General features: G+C 37.4%; 1 protein-coding gene and 1 long non-coding RNA gene across 6 annotated transcripts; one reads left to right on the forward strand and one right to left on the reverse strand.

Annotated features, from left to right (window-relative positions):
• Positions 1–271: 271 nt before the first annotated feature.
• Positions 272–17,710, reverse strand: ppp2r2cb (protein phosphatase 2, regulatory subunit B, gamma b). 4 transcript variants are annotated; one of them, XM_051859655.1, is made up of 12 exons: positions 17,384–17,710; positions 16,472–16,517; positions 13,398–13,740; positions 12,837–12,935; positions 10,303–10,400; positions 8,480–8,621; positions 8,278–8,390; positions 8,027–8,204; positions 4,831–4,995; positions 4,200–4,369; positions 1,476–1,567; positions 272–1,363 (listed from the first exon to the last, which is right to left on the reverse strand). In XM_051859655.1, the coding sequence occupies exons 4-12, from the start codon at positions 12,892–12,894 to the stop codon at positions 1,036–1,038; spliced, it is 1,344 nt and encodes a 447-aa protein (XP_051715615.1). In that variant the 5' UTR covers positions 12,895–12,935; positions 13,398–13,740; positions 16,472–16,517; positions 17,384–17,710; the 3' UTR covers positions 272–1,035. The 4 variants fall into 4 exon arrangements, with proteins under 4 accessions (XP_051715615.1, XP_051715614.1, XP_051715616.1 ...); XM_051859654.1 differs by lacking the exon at positions 16,472–16,517; XM_051859656.1 differs by having other exon boundaries at positions 16,472–17,710.
• Positions 15,256–22,432, forward strand: LOC127494079 (uncharacterized). Of its 2 annotated transcripts, none has more exons than XR_007924801.1 (8): positions 15,256–16,006; positions 19,035–19,130; positions 19,451–19,534; positions 19,613–19,669; positions 19,780–19,860; positions 20,095–20,193; positions 20,286–20,585; positions 22,167–22,432. It is a non-coding gene; the product is annotated as an uncharacterized LOC127494079 (long non-coding RNA). The 2 variants fall into 2 exon arrangements; XR_007924800.1 differs by having other exon boundaries at positions 15,258–16,010.
• The last annotated feature ends 168 nt before the right edge of the window (positions 22,433–22,600 follow it).

Genomic DNA, 22,600 nt, shown 5'->3' on the forward strand with positions numbered 1-22,600 from the left:
AACAAGGAGGCTAAAGGCTGCAACCTCTAGCGTCAGTCGCTAGAGCATCTCTTGAGATCAGGGGAGTGAGGTTTACACACACAACTCTTACTAGCCTATGTCTGTTACACTTGCATGTCTCGTAACTGTGCCGATTTTGAAAACGCAGAATTGCAATGACGTTTGAGAGATACTGAACAGTTACTGTATGTTTTTACATATTGTGTGGAAAAGAGCAGCATGAACATCCCACTGCGCACAGAATGAAAAAACAAACAGATTTGGAATGACATGAGGGTGAGAATTTCTTCATTTTTGGCTGAGCTATTTCTTCAACACATGAAATAAAATTGTCAAACCAGTGCGCTAGCTTGCAAATGCCTGTAAGTATGTGGTCAAAAGCGTCGAATTGGGAATGTTCTTTACACACTGAGGTGGGGGTGGTGATGACTCAGCATTGAAACTGATCCCTGCACATGCTGTTTTCCTTCCAGCAATGTCTCTCAGCAGACCTCCATAATTCCTGCATCCTGTCCTCTGCTTGTTCTGGATTTCGTTTTGGTGGGTTTTGCCATTGAACATAAGAAGAGGCCTTAGAGAGTCCCTGAGCAGTTTGTCAAACCAAAGAAAACTGAAGAAAACCCAAGCCTGAGAAGAAAGAACAGACACATACAAGCACTGCAGAGCGCTATAAAGCATCATAAAGGCTCTGATTCATTTACAGTCATCATTGTTAAATAAGCCCTGTTCATGAGCAAACAGCTTTGTAAACATGCATGTGCGATCTGTATGTTTCAGGGTAGCTGAACATTATCTAACCCGAGTGTTCATACTGCATGCCATGCTATAGCACTGAATCTGAAAGATACATTCTCATTCAGGACCACAGTTATAGTTTCTATCATTCAATTGTTGGGGTTATATATGTTCTTAATAGTTTTTGAGATTGTTCTGATGCTGGCGACACTGAATGCAGATGGGAAATGTGATAATAAAGGGCAATTGAATGGATCAAATCTAGCACGTGTTTTGTGCCACAGGAGCGTGTAACGTATGTCATTTGGGAGGTGCACTTTGTATTTCCGGTGTGTTGTGATGTCCGTTGGCCATCTGTCTGTCCTGAAAAATGTAGAGGTTGTTGCTGGCAGCGATGGCAATGATGTTTTCTTTGGGATGCCAAGCGGTATGGAGTATTTTTTTCCTGAAGTCCAGACTATCCACGCTGACGTCCGTGTCTTTCCGTTTCTTCCCCACGCACACGCGCCGCGGCTGCAGGACGGCGCGTCGCTTACACATCTCCCGACTGGCCTCCAGAGTCACGTCACGCCGGCTTGCCCGGTCAAACATTCGGAAGTAGTTGTTGTAAGCCCCTGTCATTATCACGCTGTAGAGGAAGAGAGGGATTGAGAGAGAACAGATGCACAGCAGCTGGATCCGCTTGAGTTATATTGTAAAGGTCAAAGGTGATGTTGTAAGGGTTATAGTTAGGGCCTCACCTGTCCGTTCCATTCCAAGCACATTCAAACTTGTCAAAAATACAATCGCTTTCATACAAAGAGCACAATTTATTTCGCAAGTAGTCGTGGACCTAAAAACACAAGCAAAAATTAGAAAGAACCAGAAAATTCTGTACAAAAAAAGTTAAGGGCTACAGTTAGTCATGTTTATTGCCTGATAAATGCAGTGAAGCGTCATGATATATAACCATATAACAGTAACATTGTTTTATAGGTTGAAAAACAATCTGTAATTAAGGAAAACCATTTTGGTTTTGGCTTTTCTTCAATAGAAAATTAAAAGCATTTTTAAAGGTCTAACCATTGAGGTACCTCTAGATGGCACAGGTGCATCAGCCTGCGCCATCTAGAGTTTCATGATAGAACTTGGGCTGTGTATGAAATTGGGCACTATTTGAGGGAACAGCCATTTGCAGTGGTGTGCAAAACCATAGTGGACGATATGGGCTGCTTCTCAAACTGAAGGCTGAATATCTCGGCTGCCACGTCATCAAACGTCACTGAAGGCCATCTCAATTTGAAGGATCCTTGAAAGGCAGCCTTTGTTTTGCGTCCTTCGTTCAGCTGAATTTGAAAGATGCATGGGATGTATCCTTCGCTACCTTCAATCACCCACAATCCTTTGTACACATTCCAATTCACGAAAATAAACTGATGGAAAATGAGTTGGTATTGAGCTTGTCTGAATTTATTATGAAGAAAAATAATGTTTTCGGACATGAAAGCATAGATGTTATCTTTGTTTTGGTGAAAATTACGCACAACACTAAACTGCCAATAATGTCAGCCACTGGGAGACTGCAGACAGCTGTGATTCATTGTATTACACGGTGTATCAAAGCTTTTACGAATCTTTTGTTTCGAATCAGTTGTTCGGAGCGTGTATCAAACTGCCAAAGTCACGTAAACAAGGCTTCATTATGTGATAAGTGTTTCGAAATTTCAATGGTTCACCACTGGGGGGCGTGACTTTGGTAGTTCGATACCCGCTCCAAACCACTGATTCGAAACAAAAAACGAAACATTCTTGAAGCAGTGTTTTGAAATCACAAACATTTTTGGTTTTTTTTGGCGCACAAAAAGTCTTTAGTAGCTTTCTGGGCACTGAAAGTGTTAATTGTCTTGCTTGGCAACGCAGGCCTCACTGAGCCATCGGATTTTATGAAAATATCTTAATTTGTGTTCCGAAGATGAACAAAGGTCTTACGGGTGTGGAACGACATGAGGGTGAGTAATTAATGACAGAATTTTCATTTTTGGGTGAACTAACCTTTTAATGCTGAGGAGGACTCGAGCCTACAAGCTTCTGAAGGACTGAACTAGGAAGGATGCAGCCTTCCGTTTGAGAAGCACCCATAGAGTGCACTCATTCAATCCCACAATGCACCGCAATAATGAATGTACAACTGATGTATGCTCAACAGTTAGAGAATACCCATAATGCACTGTGAGAGTTGCGCACAGAATTAATTCCAGTGTCTGACCAGAAGATGGCTCCTGCAGCTGAATCATCCATCCATTTTCCAAACCGCTGGTCCAATGTGGGAACAGCGCAATATCATAAAGGTATAAATCCCTTTTTAAATGATTATTAAAATTGTTTCATTAAGGTTTATACATAACAGTATATTAAGGTTTCCCTGAGTGAGTTCAAGATAAATCTTTTCATCTTAGTACTGGAGCTGCCAGTTTGCTAAGATTCAAATAATTATTAAACAGCAAGCACAAACTATGCAAAAGCGGCAGCCCTTCCAGCGCACTCAGTTTTCGAATTCACTCACTCGTTTTCAGTCACTACTTCAAGTGAACTATATTAGTGGAGTAATGTAGGCAATAGTGAGTGAGGGTATAGGTAGTGATTTCAAACACAGCCTTGGTATTTATATTAGTCCTTCATGGTAAATTTACTTAATTTGACATTATTACTGTTTCATTCTGCTTTCTAAAGACAAATATGTATATAGTTGTGTATAGGTCAGTGTTATTTTAAGATTATTTATATACTATTACAGTATTTATTATTTTGAATTAGATTTAATTTTTATATTTTCAGTGTTCTTTTAAATCGTTTTGTGCTTTGTTCATTTTTATTAGTTTTTTCCCCCAATTCAGTTTTATTGCAGTCAGTTGCCAAAGCAACATTTATAATTTTAATTTTTAAAAGCTTTTTAAGTTTTTCATCTAATATTTATATTTTCTTTTATTTCAGCTTTATTTCAGCTTTATTTCATTTAAAGAAAACAGTCTTTAATAGTTTCAGTTTTAGTTAACAAAAACAACAGTTAAATATTTTAATAATTACTTTTAATTATATATACATATTTAATAATAATATACTCTTAATAGAGGGTAGACAACAGATAAACTTAACAAAAAAAAAAAATTCCAGATATTTTAATTTATCTTGGCTTTAGTGCAATAACTAGGTTATATAAAAGTCAGTTTAATGTTGCAAACAACATTCTCTCTTTATAATATCACACTTACTATTTTTACAGGAAGGAGACTCAAAATTGAAAACCACTGTTACCATGTTACTACCATTTTACATATCCAAAAACACTATTGCTATGGTATTTTTTTATTTTTGTGTAAGTGAGGCCAAAACATTAGCTTCATATGCACCGAGAGGCTCGGATCCCTTCTAGCTAAAACACTGTGTGAGTTTGTGTATATGTTTGAGTGAGTGAGTAGGTGTGAAACCTGGTATGTTTCCACAGGTTTATTTTCCATGTTGAGGTCCCAGACTTTAGCGGTGAGGTAATCTCTAGTGAGCAGGTAGCGGCCGCTGTGACTGAACTTCACATCTGACACTGAGGAAACAATCTCTGAGAAGAACGATCGGCGGGCTGGATCCACTGCCTCTTCAAACACTAGTTCAAACACAAATGGAGTGAGCACATAGTGTTATGATAGAGTATTATGACATTATTACTCTAACCATTAAGTGTAAACACGTATCACCTTACATTAAGTATGGACAATGGCAAACTGAGTTTCAGATCTGAAAGTGTAAGTGCTTCAGGTAAATCTTGAGTTCAATTTGATTTCATCTAAAAATCCACACATTTAATAGGCTTGTATTGTGGGTGACTTAGTGGATATGTTCCCAGATCAACATCCTTGTAAGTCTTAGAACAACATTACTACCAACCAGTAAGATTTTAGTGTTGGGTTTAAGGCTTAGGACTGAAGGAATTTCCTCTGATTTCAAGGGTAGTTACAGGTTATGGTTGACAGGAGTGTTGTTTCAAGACCAACAAAATATGTACATCCAGGAAAATGTTTTACCTAGGCAATATCATCTTGCATTATATGCATATGGGTGGCTTACATTTGACATGCTGGTCGCAGAGCGCGCGAGCTCTCATGTCACAGAGGCGTGTGGTTCCTGTGCTGCTGCTGAAGGCCAGCAGGTGGCAGTGGTGAGGGTGAAATTCTGCCACTGTGATCACCTCACTGAGGTCCTCCATGTTTTCCGGCTTCAAATCAACAATATCTGACAGAAATTCACTGAGGAAACCTTACAAACTGAGGTTTTATATCATCACTAATTCATAACAACATTTCTAACAGACCTTAAAGCCACCATGAAATCAGAATGGACATACGCAGTATTCATTATAAATGATTTAATAAATTTTTTTTTTAATTCATCATAATCATAATCTTTAATCAAAATAACTTCCCTCCTCTTGCAGTGACATCTCTGATGACATGTCTACTGGTGCGAGGGCAGGACAAGCTCTCAGTAGTTAAATAATGAGTCTCATTCACTAATGATTGCGTGGATTATTTTGTATTTGTACGAAACAGGAGAACTTCTCACAAAAAATCTCTGCCTAATGCACAACACGTGTGTACACTACACACATGAATTTGTTCTTAACCTAATTCTTATTTTAGTGAATATGGAGTATTCTAAACGAGCGGTCGAGGTTAGTCATTTGCATAAACATGGCCAAACCATGGCCAAATTACGTCACTCTCGTCAGACATGCCGCTGTTTAAAGACGCGCTCTCGCCTGATCCTCAAGCAATGCCAAGCGTGCCATTCTCTCCAGTTCTCACAATAAACACCTTTCATACAGACCCAGATTACAGACCTCTCATGAGCCAGCGGTACATATGCATATATCTGCGTTATTCAGAGAAACTTTGCAGCTGAACATAATCACTGTATAAGATGAAATGTAGTTAAGATTAAAACTTTATTATATAATTTTATATGTGGATTATATAATACAATTAAAGGTGCAATATGTAAAATTTTCTGCCCGCTAGAGGTCGCTAGAGGCTTATTGATGACGCCAAGTTTGAGCGCGGAATCTTGGGACATGTGGTCTTCACCTCACAGCCGGTAGAAAATAATCGGGATAAGACTCGGGCAGAAATCATGTTCATGGATGCGAATATTAATGTTACTGTAGTATGAAGCAGAGCAGGACCGAGTGTTGTGGGAGCTGAACGAGGCCGCTGGAGCGATTGCGCAACACACGCCTGATGCCTCACGAGCAGCAGAACTTTTATTATGCCGCAGTCGCCGGCGCCGCTTCCTCTTTTCTGGTGTGGTGCCGAATTCTTACCCCTGCCAAATTATTATTACCCCCCTAGTATTGGTAGGTTTAGGATTAGGTGTGGGGTTAGGATTAGGCAATCAGATAGCGACTTCAACGAGGGGGGTAATAATTTGGCAGGGAGTCGAAATTTGGCACAACACCGGTCATGAGTATGAGGTAACACAGCTCTGTTTATTATATTGGATACATTTGAGTGTGTTGAAAATGATGTTATAACGTTACTCTGTGCGTTCGCTCGGCGGCTGCTGTGAGACACTTGTTGCACACTGCAGTAAGCTAGATCGATTTTAGAATATCATATTAAATGCTGGATGGCTTGTGTTGATAAATGGCATGCAATTAATTTTAAAACGTATTGTATGAAGGAAAAAAATGCTGTATTACTGTTACTAAAAATAAGCTGCATCTGATTATGCTATGTTAGCTATTTGACAAAATAGTGTTTTTCTCTGAGGCATGGTAAAAGCATGGTACTCGCAAAAACTCAAGAAAATTAGATTTAAACAAAAAGACTAAACGTGTTGAGCTATTTAACAATAATTAGTTTTCTGTCTATAAATATATCAAAACAGTTGTTCCCTTGTCTATTAAAACATGTAATATATTAAAGCGTCTTTGGTGTTTCCATGGTTTCTACAAAATAAAACCGGAAACTGAGGGTAACGCGGGTATGACGCAATTGACAGGCGACTCCTCACACGTCCTGGAGCCGTGGTTAAAACTGCAGTTTTCTCAAGATTTACAAATAGTTGGAAACATTTGGGATATTGTAAGTACTCAAGTGAACAAAATATGTAACACTGGCCTAGTGGTTTTTGGATATTTTACTGCAAAATTCTTACATATTGCACCTTTAATGTAACATACTTTAATATAATTATAGTCTTGGTAGGATGAAATTTCATATTTATATATTTTATATATAAATTTTATACTTCTTAACACGATTATAAGGCCATACAGATTGTGCTTTTTTTGCATACGAGTTGTACATTTGGATTGGTTTTAAGTATGAAATTTTTGGTGAATCGTTATTTGTTCTTATCGTAGGTCCTAAGCACATTTTACACACAAATTTGTGCGTACGCATGCTTAGTGAATGAGACTCAATGACTTTTTTCTCCAATGATCCAATAGCAGCTTTTAAATGTGTGAGTTCAAATGCAGTAAATTTCAGTTTATCCTTGACTCTAACTTCTTTTGCCTTACGCAACTAATGGTAAGAATAAATTTCCACTGAAATACGATACTACTTAATTGTGAATAACATAATAGGTATTTTTAAATATGTAAATATCATTTAGAAACTGTATTTGAAAATAATAAGGATCAATAAATAAATACTTACAAAGAAAAAAAACACAAATTACATTACAGTGGACCGATGCACACAGGTTTGCGCTATTTAGATCGGATTTGTGTTGAAGAGCTGCTAACAAAGTCACTTATTCAAATAATGTTTTCTCTCTAAAAATGTAAAAGAGTCTAAATGTCAGCATTATCATATATGCCTAAAGGACTGAAGTCTGTCAGGTAAAACATGAGTTTAGTGATGTAATTCAGTCAATCTGTTTTATTCCAACTGTTACTCCTGGTTGGAGGCTTCTGTAAATATTTAGCTTATACATAGTTACATAACAACTAAGTTTAATGGTGCAATGCAAAAAATATTTAGTAGTTCTTAAGTTATAACTTACTGCATTTTACGTCATAACTAGGCTACGTTGTAAATTACACACAGCTGATGCAGCTGGCTCCTGCTGAAAAGATTGATCACCATGTTTTTTGGGTGCCCAGCAACATGCTAAAAGCCACTCAAAGCACTTTAGCAGCTGCATATATCAACGCCCTAACCACTCAGAACACACTAAATCTAGTATAGCTTAAATGTCACAACCTAATATCTCTATCTCTGTGCAGTTCTCTCTTACAGTAAGATGATGAGGATACTGAAGCTGCGGTCCGTGATGCTGAGATGCCACAGGTTGATTCTCAGGTCATCAGCAGACAGGTACGTCTCACAGTCGCTGTTAACACTGATGGAGTTGATGTGATATGCATGTGCATTAGCAAAAACACGGCGTGGGGACGCCTCCACCAGCAGGTCCATCGGCCGCAGGACAGGCACCTACACCAGCAGAAACTCACATCAGGCAATGAGAAGAAACAGAAAAGAACCTAGAAGGAGAAACAGCACACACCTGTAGAGTGGTGATTGTTGAAAGGTCCTTCATCCTGCCTTCCTCATCTCTGAGATTATAGCCTTCTGCTCGCTTGTCTCTCTCACTCACCTTCCACAGCTTTATGGTCTTATCTGACAAGAAACACAAAAGGTATGTTAATGATTCATCACTGTGTTTTGGCATTGTGTGATATAAAGTTAGAAAGCGTTTTAGCGGTTACCATTGGTGGTGAGAAGGAAGTGGGCGGGGTTATGTGGAGGCAGCCAGCGAATCTTATTAATTTTCTCCTCAATCTCCAAACTTTTCAGGTAATCAAACTCAGGCTCATGACTCTGAAATGTACTATAGACATTATATTCGCCCTAAAAGAGAGAGGTAGCGGGACAAGATAACAAACCGTTATTAGCATGAATGAATTATGAATTAATTGTTTTGCTTTTAAATTTTTTTAATTACTTCCTGTGTTAAAGGGATAGTTCACCCAAAAATGAAAATTTTGTCATCATTTACTCACCCTCAAGTTGTTCCTGTATAAATTTCTTTGTTCTGCTGAACACAAAGGAAGATATTTGAAAGAATGTTTGTAACCAAGCAGATCTCGCCCCCTATTGACTACCATAGTAGGGGAAAAAAATACTATGGTAGTCAATCTGCTTGGTTACAAACATTCTTCCAAATATCTTCCTTTGTGTTCAGCAGCTCAAAGAAATTTATACAGGTTTATACTCAACTGAGGGCGAGTAAATGATGGCAGAATTTTTGGGTGAACTATCCCTAACTAAGCCCGGAACACACCAAGCCGACGATGACGAACTAGTGGCGACGAAAGCAGACTGCAGGGGTTGGCTCACGTCGGCAGCATCTGAGCAAAACCGACGCTCGACACCCGATGGCCAAGTAGCACGTCCCTTTTGCGCCTGCGTAAGAAGAAATGCCTTTCCGTACCAGCAGGTGGCAGTAGCTGAACAGCCAATCAGAATGATCAGATGGCCCGACTGACCTATGAGCTCCGACGCCGATTCAACATGTCGAATCGGCCGGAAAAAAAGCAGACGAGGACCAACTTCAGCCGACGGTACGGAACACACTGAGAAAACTTAGTCGGCCGACGAACAAAAACTGCCCGACAGCCGACTGTCGACTTGGTGTGTTCCGGGCTTAAGATAACTTAAGTAGACTAAACATTATAATAAAAGGTTAAACTAGATCAATATTATAATATTCAAAATATTATTTATTATAATAAATATAATTTACATATAAAAATGTAATTTGATTATAATAAAAGTCCCCATGAAATCTAAATCAAAGCTTTGTGGTTTTGTCTGTTAGCTTTTAGGTCATCTGTATGCGAAAAGTTGACTAAATAAATGTAAACAAGATATGCAGTATATTTAAAATAACATTTATTGGGCCTCATTCTTAAAACATGAGGGGAATGCATTTTGGCCTAAATCATTCATAAAAGCATTCTTACGTAAGCTCTCAAATCTGCCAATTTACGTAAGAATGATTTTATGAGTGATTAATAGAATAATTGGCTTAATAGAATAATTGGCATGTAGATGCAAAATTACTTATAGTTGAATGTCTGTTGGGGAGCATCAAAATAAAGTGTTATCAGATATTAAGCAGACAGTCTACTAATACTTGTAATACCTACTAATACTACTAATACCTACCTACTAATAATGACTGACATATAGTTGCAAAGTTACTTATAGTTGAATGTCTAAAGTGGACTATCGAAATAAAGTGTTACCAAAAAATACCAGTTATTTTGCTCTGAGGGGTGTAAAGAAAGTTTTGTCCAATTAAAATTGCACTCTAGAATGAGAATGTCTCCTCCCACTACATTATAAATACCACCTGCCTTCAACTCACAATAGCAAGAAAGTCATAGTGTGACTGTGATATAAACTAAAGCCTACTGACTTTAAGATACAGCTTGCGATTCAAAATGTCCCATCCGAACATCCTGTTTCAATAGGAAGTTAGTCAAAAGTGGAAACATAAAAGTGTGTTTATCATAGATATCTCTACCTGTGGTTCTCTCTGAAAGATGACAACCCTCCCACCCTTATCACCCGTGGCCAAGAACTCTCCAGTCTGGTTGAACTCCACCGTAGAGATGACATCCGCTGAAACACAGACATGATTGAAGAAGAAATAGATTGTAGGTGAATCAAAATACATTTTTACAAAAATACACAGGCCTCTATATATTGTAATGTGCTGTCAATAAAATTGCAGATCCGCTTAGTCAAATATCAGAAGTTAAAGATCAGATGTGCCTGATTCAAATATTGCTTTGCCAAAGAAAACTAATGTAATATTTGTATTTGAATATGGATTTTAATGCACATTCACTTAGTGAACACCAATACAAAGGTCAAAAATTGTCTCTGTCTAGTTAAAGTACTCATCAAAAGTTTGGACACTTTTTTATTATGACCAATTTCCACATTTTAAAAAATTGGGAAAATCATCACAGCTATGAAATAACACAAATGGAAATATGGAAATGATGTAGCAACCAAAATGTTAAAACAATACTTTACAATAAGGTTCATTAGTTAACTACATTAGTGAACTGCACTTCTACAGCTTTTATTAATCTTTGTTAATGTTAATTTCAACATTCACTAATACATTATTAAAATCAACAGCTCTATTTGTTAACATTAGTTAATGCACTGTGAACTAACATGAACAAACAATGAACTGATGTATTTTATAACATTAACAAGATTAACAAATACAGTAACAAATGTATTGCTTATGGTTAGTTCATGTTAGTTAATACATTAACTAATGTTAACAAATTAACCTTATTGTAAAGTGTTACCATAAAAATGATCTTATTTGAGCTTCTTTGTGTAGATTCCAGCTCTGCACACCATTATTGTAAAAAATGTTACTTGAAATAAACATTAACTGAAATAAAAAAAATAAAAAAATAAAACGTACAATTATTTTATTTCAGATAGTTGCCAAGGAAACATTTCTCATTTTCATTTAGTTTAACTTGATGTACTAAAATAACTAAACCTAAAACTAAAATAAAAGTTAATAAAAACTATAAAGACATGTTTTAATAATAACTAATAAAAATGACAAAAACACAACAAAATTATTAAACTTTAACTAAAATTAAAATGAAAACAGAAAATATAAAAATAAAAATGAATTTAAACTATTACATAGTTTAAATATCATGAAAATATCACACATATCATGAAAATCTGACTTTTTCCATGTTTAAGTACTATAATTGGATCCCCGGTGCATCTACCAACCCAGAAACCTGTAAAAAAGCACAACCCAGTAACTTTGTTTTGGCAAGCTTTTCTCTGCAAGCATATGGAAAAACAAGCCGCTCAGATTTCGCTCCCCTTGTGACGCAGGAAGGGGATCTTATTATAATATTACTGCCCCTTAATCTGCACGTTTCCACCCACGGTGCCGCCTTTTTGTTTTCGCAAGCGCAAACGGTGTACCAGTTCTAAGGCCATGGCAAAAGTTCGAGCAAAGCATGCTAACTGTTCTGTCGTTGGCTGCACAGACAAGCACAGATAGCCTGCGTTAGCTTGGATAGCCTGCAAGTTTGACCCTTGCAAGCTGGATTGCTAAAAAAGGAGCATTTCTGTCCGAGTGACATTTTGGAAAAAATATTAGACCATTCACAGCATTTGATAGCAATCATAAACGTTAGCCTGGTGTGTATGGCTCTGTTTGGCAAACAGGTATGCTATGTATAGTGGGCGTCCATACGGGTTTTGCACAAAAGTTTAACATGATGGCACATGCTAGTCGATGAGTTGAATCACCTCCACAGCAACTACATAAATTTATCCACTAACCATTCAGAAACGTCCAGATGCATTCTAAATGTTGTAACTTCTTCCTGAGTCTCTCCATCAGTGCCCGACTCCGGTTTTGAACAATGTATGGCTGAACATTGTTACTGAAAATCATCATTTTGGCTGCATGAGATTCTCCAGCTTTGTTGTTGTTGAGCAACCGAAGTACGAGCTGTTAAAGCTCCGCCCTCTTTTGGAAAGCGGGCAGGGAGCAGCAGCTCATGTGCATTTAAAGGGACACACAAAAACGCCATGTTTTTGCTAACACCCAAATATTGGCAAATTTGACAAGCTACAGTATAATAAATGATCTGTGGGGTATTTTGAGCGGAAACTTCACTGATACATTCTGAGGACACCAGAATGCTTACATTACATCTTCTCAAAAGGGGCATAATAGGTCCCCTTTAAAACTATAATAGTATGTCAACGATACTAACACTTGTGCACACTCGTTCTCTCAAAAACTTCACAAGGTGCATCCTGGGAGGCTTTTAAACAGTATTGAAGTAGTTCCCACTTGTTGACTGCTTCATATAAAGACATTTATCTTTGTAACTAATTCAAGTATTTCAGCAAAGCCTTTACGAGAAACATAATTTTGGTCCAAAATTTTGACTGAGAGATCCATGAGAGTTTGTAGTGCATGATGTTGTGTGTGTGTGTGTGTGTGTGTGTGTGTGTGTGTGTGTGTGTGTGTGTGTGTGTGTGTACCCTCAGTGTACTCTGGCTCCAAGGCTGCGAGGTCTGAACAGAGAACCGGGCTCAGCATTCTGGGACGGAACCAAGGGCGGGGCTGCAGCTCTACCAATCCTGCAAAGAGGCGGAGTTTCACAATGAGCATTAAAATGTGAGTGGAAGGCTTAGAACATGCTACCGGTGTTTTAATGTCTGCCAGAGAGACTCTCTCCTCTGATGAAATGATTCTAGAGGCTGATATTCAAACACGCAGGTCACATGCATGGAGCAGAGATAAACCAAGATCTACACAATGGTTTTGATGTGCAGAAATAGGCCTAGATTTGAGATTAGTTGATGTAATCTTGTTCTACATCAATATAAACAACAGACTATCAGAGAAAAAAAAATTCCAGATCCACCACACATATACATAAACATCTCCATCTGGTCTAAAAGCATTAAATGGCCTCAGTTTAGAGTGTTTAAAGAGGATCACATGGCTCACTTTTGCTTGTAAACATTCAGACAGCAAAACAAGATTGAAAATTCAAATGAAAAACAAGACGTTCATAGAAAAACACTAATTTCTCTTACCTTCTGTCACATCGCTGTGCTAGCAGTCGCGTTCAGATACTGATATATTCATTCAGTTCCATTGCCGAGTTGGTGTGTGCAAAAGGTGTCTGTGAAGGTGTGTGTGTGTTTGATGAATGAGCAGCACAACATCCATTTTTCATCCATCAGCATCAAGGTCTGCTGCAAAGCGTCATGGGGTATATGAGGGGTAAGTCCATGCAAAGAGACTGATGACACTCTACAGAATATGAAGTCCACAAAAAAACGTTGAAGAAAAACCACAGCAAGAATCTCTTGGCTCAGTTGGGATGCATCTTCACCTAGAGGACCCTTCTGGTTAATTCATTCCTGTTGGGTTTTCCTGAAATTAGAGGTAAACACATGACAGCTGGACTTGTGCGTAGGCATACTGATGTTTGTGCAAAAGAATGAGGGAGGGGTAAACATTCTGCCTATTCTGCTGCATAGACTCCTCCTCCAAAGCATATCACAGACAGGGAGACACAAAGATGGTGAGTGGCATGCACTTGTCCAATCAGGCCACTGGTCAGAGAGCTGTGGCCAATGGGAGAGCAGCTTAGCATCACAGTGAGCAGCAACCCCCCACTACAGCATCATACTGATACAGCTACAAGAGCGGTTGCCTGGTAACCGCATCTGTCTGTGAGAGCAGAGCACGAGTCTGGGAGGAAACATGAGGCATTGCAATGGTTACATAAAGATGTGAGAAACCTTACATGATACACTGTCAGGGAAAAAAGTGCAAAAATTGTACCTTTAAAGGGTTAGTTCACCCAAAAATGAAAATTCTGTCATTAATTACTTACCCTCATGTCGTTCCACACCCGTTAAGACCTTCGTTCATCTTCGGAACACAAATTAAGATATTTTTGATGAAATCCGATGGCTCAGTGAGGCCTCCATTGCCAGCAAGACAACTAACACTTTCAGTGCCCAGAAAGCTACTAAAAACATATTTAAAACAGTTCATGTGACTACAGTGGTTCAACCTTAATATTATAAAGCGACTAGAATACTTTTTGTGTGCCAAAAAAACAAAATAATGACATTTCAACAATATCTAGTGATGGCCGATTTCAAAACACTGCTTCATGAAGCTTCAAAGTTTTACGAATCTTTTGTTCCGAATGCAAGATATGTAAGCATGCAAGATATGCTGCATGAATAGACATGTATAAATCCCATAGCAGATCTAGGCAGGTGGAACTGGGGAAGGTGGAGGTTTCAGAGTAAATCTAAAAGACTATCATAGAGCAAACACTGAACCAGAGCATTTAAATCTTGAGTAAGCAATCTCATTGGCTGCAGGATCAGCAGAGGCCAATCAGTTTATGCCATGCGTAATAATGTGACTGCTTGCAGATTGCATGTAAATGACCTATCAGCCTGCACCACCTAGAGTTTCATGACTGAACTAGATATGTATAACTATGAACTTTTATGGGTAAAGGTACAAAGTTGTCCTTTGTACAGCCTCAGTGACAAGCTGTTGTACCCCTAAAAGTTCCATTTTTTTGCACTTTTTTTTCTGACAGTTCACCCAAAAATGAAAATTCGAGAGTACTTTTTGTGCAAAAACAAAAATAATGACTTTATTCAACAATATCTTCTCTTCTGTGTCATTTTCATATATTGTTTACATTCAGCGCTTCTAGGTTCTACGTCAGAAAGTTGACTTATTATTGACCGACTCGAACACGAATGCGTCGTGCTGCTCACGTGTACAGCGTCTGCCAATACTGAGCCTGCCCTGGAAGGGCTGAATGTAAACAACATATGAGAATGACACAGAAAAGAAGATATTGTTGAATAAAGTCATTATTTTTGTTTTGTTTTTGTGCACAAAAATTATTCTTGTTACTTCATAACATTAAGGTTGAACCACTGCAGTCACGTCTAGTGTTTTACCAATGTCTTTAGTACCTTTCTGGACCTTGAAAGTGGTGGTTATATTGCTGTCTATGGACGAGTCATATACCTTTCGGATTTTATCAAAAATATCTTAATTTGTTTTCTGAAGATAAACGAAGGTCTTACAGGTGTGGAACAACATTAGGGTGAGTAATTAATGACATAATTTTCATTTTTGGGTGAACTAATTCTTTAAGCATTTCTTAACCTGTCCATGATTAATAGTGAAGACTGCTTCATGTGAGTTCTGTCTTTGTTGCAGTTCTGAGACTTCAGGCCAGAAAAAGTGTGGTGTTAATAAGAGTGTGAAGTTCAGGGTGTGAGAAGATATAAGTAGACTGAGCTAATTCACTTCCTGACCTGCACAAATAGCATATATATTTTGTTAACATACTGCTTTTACAGATTTTGATCATTTGCTACATCCTGTAATGCCTTATAATGACTATAGATGAAATGGTGTGGTGTACTGATGGCATACTGACATATTGCAATTGTTGTGAGGGGAAAAAAGCATACAGAAAAACAAGTTGAATATATTTGTTGTGCTGGTCTATATTTTCAGTTTCAGACATGTTTGCTGCATGAGTTTCACTTATGCCTGGAGGGAGGAGTCTCTTTTCACGCACATATAAGCCTTCTGGATGAAAGTGAAAATGAAAATAGGATAATCAAAGACAAGAGCAACACCAACAGTAGGTAAATCATGCAGTCTCTCAATATTACGATTAATTTGCTAATAAATGTTTCCATTACATACTGTTTAGAGGCTACAGAATGATATTTGAACGCCATTATCCTAAAAGATTAGTTAAGATCATGTTGGATTGGCAGTGGAAGATGTGAGGTACAACACTGTTTAGCTTATAACTTTTTATAGCGTTACTGAATCATTCACTCAAGTGATTAGTTTAATAATACTTATTTTTCCCAAGAATGAAACACCACTACTGCTTAGAGCAGAATGGTCGATTCTGTGCATTCAGCTTTGATTGGAACCGTTTTCGAAGCAAGATAACGGCAAAGTAGCCTGATGTAGTTAGCTGTAGCAAATAGTTTAGGGACTCAACAGATACATTTAGGCTACACAAAATATAGCTACAAAACAAAATTTCCTATTTAATATAACTGTGAAATACTGATAGTTAGATGAAACATACCTTAAATTCCATGTAGAGACTGTGAGACAGTGGATCTTTTTGTAATCTGTTAATTTACAAGAACAAAGCGTCGAACGAACCGATTTACTATAAGACTTTCCAAAGTTAAGAATGAGAATGAGGTCTGTTTAGGACGAACCGACCCACTACAATGAATCAGACATGCTGACAGTCCGTTTAGGATGAACCGATTCGATATAGAATGAAGAGCTGAGAAGTTTTTTTTCTTTTCTTTTACCGCTCGGTAGTAAACTAATACAAATGTGACATTAAAACTATCGTACTATACATCGCTAATCGTTGGAAAAAATAGTTTGTTACTGAAAGTCTTTGGTTTAATTTCCCTGTCATCCATTTTTTTTTGCAGAAAATAATCACTCAAAAAGTGAGTCCTAAATCCTAAAAGGGGGTTGAATGTTGGTATGCTGCCTGTTATTATTTTTTTAATTAAAAAAATAATCTGTTTTATGTGTAGTGTTATTGGATAATTTATTTCTTCTTTATCTATCTATCTATTTATTTATCTATCTATCTATACTTAATAACTTTATGAAATTTATGTAAAATCATTCATCAAATTCTAACATAACAGTGATTCTAAAAATAAAGAGATTGTTAAAAATTGAAACCGCCAGTAGGCGGCAGCGATTCGCTGTTTTAATGAGTGAGCTATTTAAATCGTTCATTCAGCCAATTCGTTCAAAAGTCAGATTAATTTAGGAAGAAAACAAACACCGATGTGAATAATTTTGTCATTGATAATTACAGACTATAGAAAAATGAACTAACAAAACAGACGGCTGTTTTGGTAACTTGTTACAGTTACACTGATAGTTATGGCTAAAATTGCAATGGATTAGCTAGCTAAAATATATGTGTAGTGTACTTAGCTATTACACAATATTCTCATACCTCCTTCTCAGTACATGCTTTATTCTTTTCAACGTCCCTCTTTGACCAGCGGTTTAATATAGTCGGCTAGGCAGCGGTTCTCTTCATTTTTGGTGCTACCCGTGCTCTCTCATTCAAACAGTAGAACACCACTCGCGTTGTTTTGGTCAAAGTGCGACGCATTGGTTGGGCGTTACCAATCAATGGAGGGGGAGTATTTTTTTTTTTTTTTTTTTTTGTCTAATTTATTATGACAAACTCATATTTGATTAGGAACAAAATTATTGTTACAAAATAAATTAATTCTACGTATTTTCCATTTGATCTACTGTGATTTTCATTTTGAAATATTGGGGGGGGGGGGGGGGGGTTATAACTGATGGATTTGAATATTGGGGGGGGGGGGTTACCTCCCCCCCATCCCCCCCCACAAACTACGCCCCTGGTTGAATGGTAAAATGGCGCCGTAGAGATGCAAAAATAAAGATGTGCAAACAGAATATACAGTGACATCAACATTAGTTTTAATAAGCAATAAGTTTAGTACAGTATCACACCGGTGAAACTGTTATGAGTCATGCATCTAGCAGTTAGAACGTAACGATAACATACACTTTCAAGCAAAATAATCATATTCATTCAAGCATTTAACATTTAGGCCTATAATACTTTTCAGTAACGCACACAATAGCCTACTGCACAAATTATAGCCATCACAAAGTAAGGTCTTCGCTCTGTCAAACGCGTAATAAGGTGGATATTCAGTTCTATACTGCCACCTGTTGGCGCAGTTGTGTAATTTAGAGAACAAAACAGCTTGTCGGGATTAAAAGAAAATTAAGTCTTGATAACGAGAAAACAACTTGATCAGGAGATCAGGAGAAAACAACTTATGTCGAGATCACGAGAAAATTAGGTGATCACGAGAAAACAAGAAAGAAAGAAAAAATCCATTTCCTCAGGGCTTCCGTACTAAATCAGCGACGGTGCCATACACGGCATTGAATAGCCATTGTGACTCTCGAGAGCCAAGCAGATTTGTTACAGGTGCGAAATAATGTACAGTACACTTTATAAACTATATGTTTAAAGCTATTTTGCCAGACCATTAGTATATATATTCTGGTAGTGTTGTTTGGGTGGGCCAGCACCAACCTAGACTTGTGGCATTGCCCTGGTTTAACTATGGGTACTTTTGGCCCTGTGGACTGTATAAAAAAAAAAAAAAACTGCTTCAAAACACACTTTTCAAGTTCTAATGTGAAATAAGTTCAAATCTGGTTTAATAAAAATTAACCCCTGCCTGGCTGGTATATACTGTAGTAGCATCCAAAGTTAAACACAGTTATTCAATATACAACCTAATCAACTCATTGTTTATTGAGCTGTTGTATAAAAGCAAATTCATCTGTGCTGATATTCAGACCAGCACTCTTTGATCATGTGAATCTGGTTAGGTATAGGCTGTCATTGTGATTGACAGAATAACACCTCAACATTCTTTAACTCCATAGTAACTCTTCCACATTGTTGGTAAGCAACTCTTCAGGTAAATCTTGATTCCTAGCTTTAAGAATGAAAGCATGAGCAGTGAAACTTGAATTCCCGGCACTAAACTTTGGTTGATAAGAAAGAGAAGACGTGTAAAGATACTCTCTCTGTACATTTAAAGATGCCAAAACCCGCTGATGTGATGATAACCATGGCAATATACCAGCAGCAGTATGAAGTCTCCAAGTTCCTGAGGATCAAGCCAATGGCTTTGGGGGTAAAACACACTTGTCACATTCTGTGTGCGTTTTTGTTCCTGTTAATCTTAGTTTGTATGTTCTTATTTTCCTGTATTTAGTTCCAGTTTCCTTTGTTTGCCTGGTTCCCGTTGCTAGTTTGTTTTCATGGTTACTTATCATCATTTTAAGTCCTTCTTTACCTTTGTATTTAATGCCCTCAGTTCTCTGTTCTCTGCTTTTTTGCCTTCTCCTGTGTTAATCTTTGTTATTTTAGTTATCCAAATCTACTCTCCTTGCCTCACCTGTGTTTAGTGTGTATGAATTAACAGCCATTACATCTTGTGTTTTTGTATCACAGATATTGGAAATCTCGATAGCCTTAATAGGACTTGGTTTGACAATCTGGAGTAATAAACATTTTCTTCTCTGGTCACCAGTTATTGTAAGTCAATCATTTCAATATCAGTACAACATCATGCAATGAACAAATACTGAATTCTCTTCCATTTCTATTCTGCAGTTCATTATAATTGGAGCTATAACAGTATTGGCTGCACACACACGTAAACCGCGTCTGGTTAGTGTCAACTTTACTGCCTTGAGAAGAAGCAATACTTTTAAGGGTAAAAAAAGACTTTTCATAATTTGGCATAAGGGGAATTTTATGTTTTTTTGTGTGTGTTGTAGGTAAAATTCTCACAAATACTCAGCTATGTCAGTTTTGCAGTAGTTGCTATCTCCCTCCGCTCTCACCTTTTTTTCACTCGGGTAAGTGGTTACATACAGTATGTGTGTGTGTGTGTCTAGATTAAAATTATTTACTCCAAATTCTTGTTTTTCCAAACTTAGATGAAAGTGCTTATATATTGTGACGCTGGTAGTCTACAACAGTGTTACATAGCAGTAATCTAATCCACCCTTTGTACTGTTTAGATATAGCAACCGGTTTTTGATTCATGTTCATATTTTAGTTTATAATCACTGTCTTTATCATTCACTTAGGGTGTGCCCTGCTTTGTCCTAATATCATGTGATATTCTGATCTTCATCTTCTCTGTTGCTATTGCCTCAACCTCCTGTTCCTGTTGTTGCGAACCAAAGGTAAACATCATGAAGAGCTTAAAACATTCATCTTGAGAAACCGAATCAGATGAAATAGATGGATAATAAACTTGATGTTGCTTCTCTTTTAGTTAAGACCTGTCACGGTCAGTTATATGAACACAGATTTGCCTGTCAACCATATTGTGCTAATGGGCCAGCCGGACTCTTCTGCAATGGCACAGCCCGTTAGTTCAGTCCTGTACGTGCTGCCAGCAGCAGATGGCCAAGTCCCATCTGCACTTCTGCCAAATTGCGGTCCCTTTCTCAATGCATCTCCACCAAACTACAGTCCAGTACCAGCTACACCTCCACCAACCTACGACCAAATCTCAGCTGCACTGCTACCAAACGACGGCCCAGTCCCAAGTGCACCTCCACCAGCATATGAGGTAATTATGAGCATTTTTGAGTAAAGGCCCGTTCACACCAAGAAAAAAAACTGACCGTGTCCACACCAACGCACAATATCGTTCTGTTTATTCCAAGCACGCGCTTCAGTTTTGTCATCTTCTGCTGTCATCTCGAGATCTTTAAAGCAGGATGGATTCTGATTGGCTGTCAATGTTTTTATCATTCATCAGCTGGGGAAAAAATTGTTCTGAAAGTGATTCCAATGATATTGTTTCTCTGTGCCATTATCGTTACAGTTGTGGTGTGGACTCGGCTATTCTGTTATATTTAGAACATTTACAACATTTTTAGAACGATAAATTTATCATTATTATTATAGATATAGTCCTTGGTTTGAATGGGCCTTAAAGGGTTAGTTCAGCCAAAAATGAAAATTCTGTCATTAATTACTCACCCTCATGTCTTTGTACACCCGTAAGTCCTTTGTTCATCTTCAGAACACAAATTATGATATTTTTGATGAAATCCTAGGTTTTTTTTTTATCCCCCATAGAAAGCAACGAAATTACCATATTCAAGGTCCAGAAAAGTAGTAAAGACATTGTTAAAATAGTCTGTGTGACTACAGTGGTTCAACCTCACGCATGTGTCGTGCTGCTCACACGTACAGCGTCGGCCAATTCTGAGTCAGTGTTCTGATGTAGAACTTAAACAGCAGTGTCTACAACGTAAACAGCATAGGGAAGAGATGAAATTGTTGAATACAGTTGTTATTTTTTTTTGTTTTTGCACACAGAAAGTATTCTCTTCACATCATAACATTAAGGTTGAACCGCTGTAGTCACGTTGACTATTTTAACAATCATGGATAAAATCATACCATATATATTGTATTGTTATATATTGTGTTGACAACTTATCAATTAAATATTTACCATCTTATATTCTGCATAATTGGGTGTTTTTAAATAAACACTGACAAAAACTATACAAGTTTTAGGGCTGGACGATATGACGATATATATAACATTGATAAAAGTGATCACTCCGATTTAGACCTACCTATATTGTAGTTATATAAATCGTTCACAGGCCGATTTGCTTTATGTATTTCCCCGGCGTCGAAATCAGGCACATATAAATGTCAGGAAAAACGATTCATGGCTGCATGTCAAAATCCATGGATTAGGTTTCTTTGACATGTCATAAGGAACACTTTCGAGCCCAACCTTTAGTGTAATTGTTTGTTTTACTCGCGTTTTCGCACTTTCCCCTATTAAATCCAGTCATGCAGCAGGTTCTTTTGCCACTCAGTCCAGCTGAGGGGAGCGCGTTCCGGCGGGAAAGTGACGTCTATACATACCCTCTATTGGGGTTAACTCTCTCGGATTTCATCAAAAATATCTTAATTTGTGTTTCGAAGATGAACTTACGTAATTAATGACAGAAATTTCATTTTTGGGTGAACTAACCCTTTAATGAATGAAATCAGAAAATAAATTTATAATGATTTTTATAAATAATTTATAAATAATCTCCACCTTTAATCATATTTGCTTGCTAATCTATTGTAATTGCTGTACTGGACAGATCTGATACAGTGTGTTCTGCTATTACAGGCCAGATGATGATCTAGATCTCAGACACAAATGGAGATATTTGATGATTACACTATTTATGGCATTGAATTATGGTGAATGGAAAACCAAAAATGATGTTTATAAATTTGTAGATCATTTATAAATAATTGTAATATTACAATTCTATAAATAATATGAAAACCAAAACTGTGAATGCATGTTTTAAATGCATCGTGTCATACAAAAATTATCAGTAATAAATCTGTACACATTTTAACACTGTAATAAAAACATACTTTTCATAACTGTTATTTGTTATTATTACTAGTAACGTTTTGCCCCATTAAAGGTGGAGTTGATTTTGCGGTCTTGGTTTTGAGACCTCTCGGGACCACATAAACGTGGCCTTGGCTGGGTTTTTTTTTAGCTTATGCTCTCAGACAAGACTGCAGTGTATTTCTAGTGTAGTAAAT

Source organism: Ctenopharyngodon idella, chromosome 14 (assembly GCF_019924925.1).
Source record: "Ctenopharyngodon idella isolate HZGC_01 chromosome 14, HZGC01, whole genome shotgun sequence".
Lineage (NCBI taxonomy): Eukaryota > Metazoa > Chordata > Actinopteri > Cypriniformes > Xenocyprididae > Ctenopharyngodon > Ctenopharyngodon idella.

Excerpts from the sequence above, each read along its gene's own strand:
- ppp2r2cb (XM_051859654.1), bottom strand. The coding sequence starts at position 12,894 with ATGCTGAGCCCGGTTCTCTGTTCAGACCTCGCAGCCTTGGAGCCAGAG. Across the intron at positions 10,401-12,836 it reads GGAGCCAGAGTACACTGAGG|CGGATGTCATCTCTACGGTG; the intron begins GTACACACACAC and ends TCTGTGTTTCAG. Across the intron at positions 4,996-8,026 it reads CATCACGGACCGCAGCTTCA|ATATTGTTGATTTGAAGCCG; the intron begins GTATCCTCATCA and ends AATTTCTGTCAG.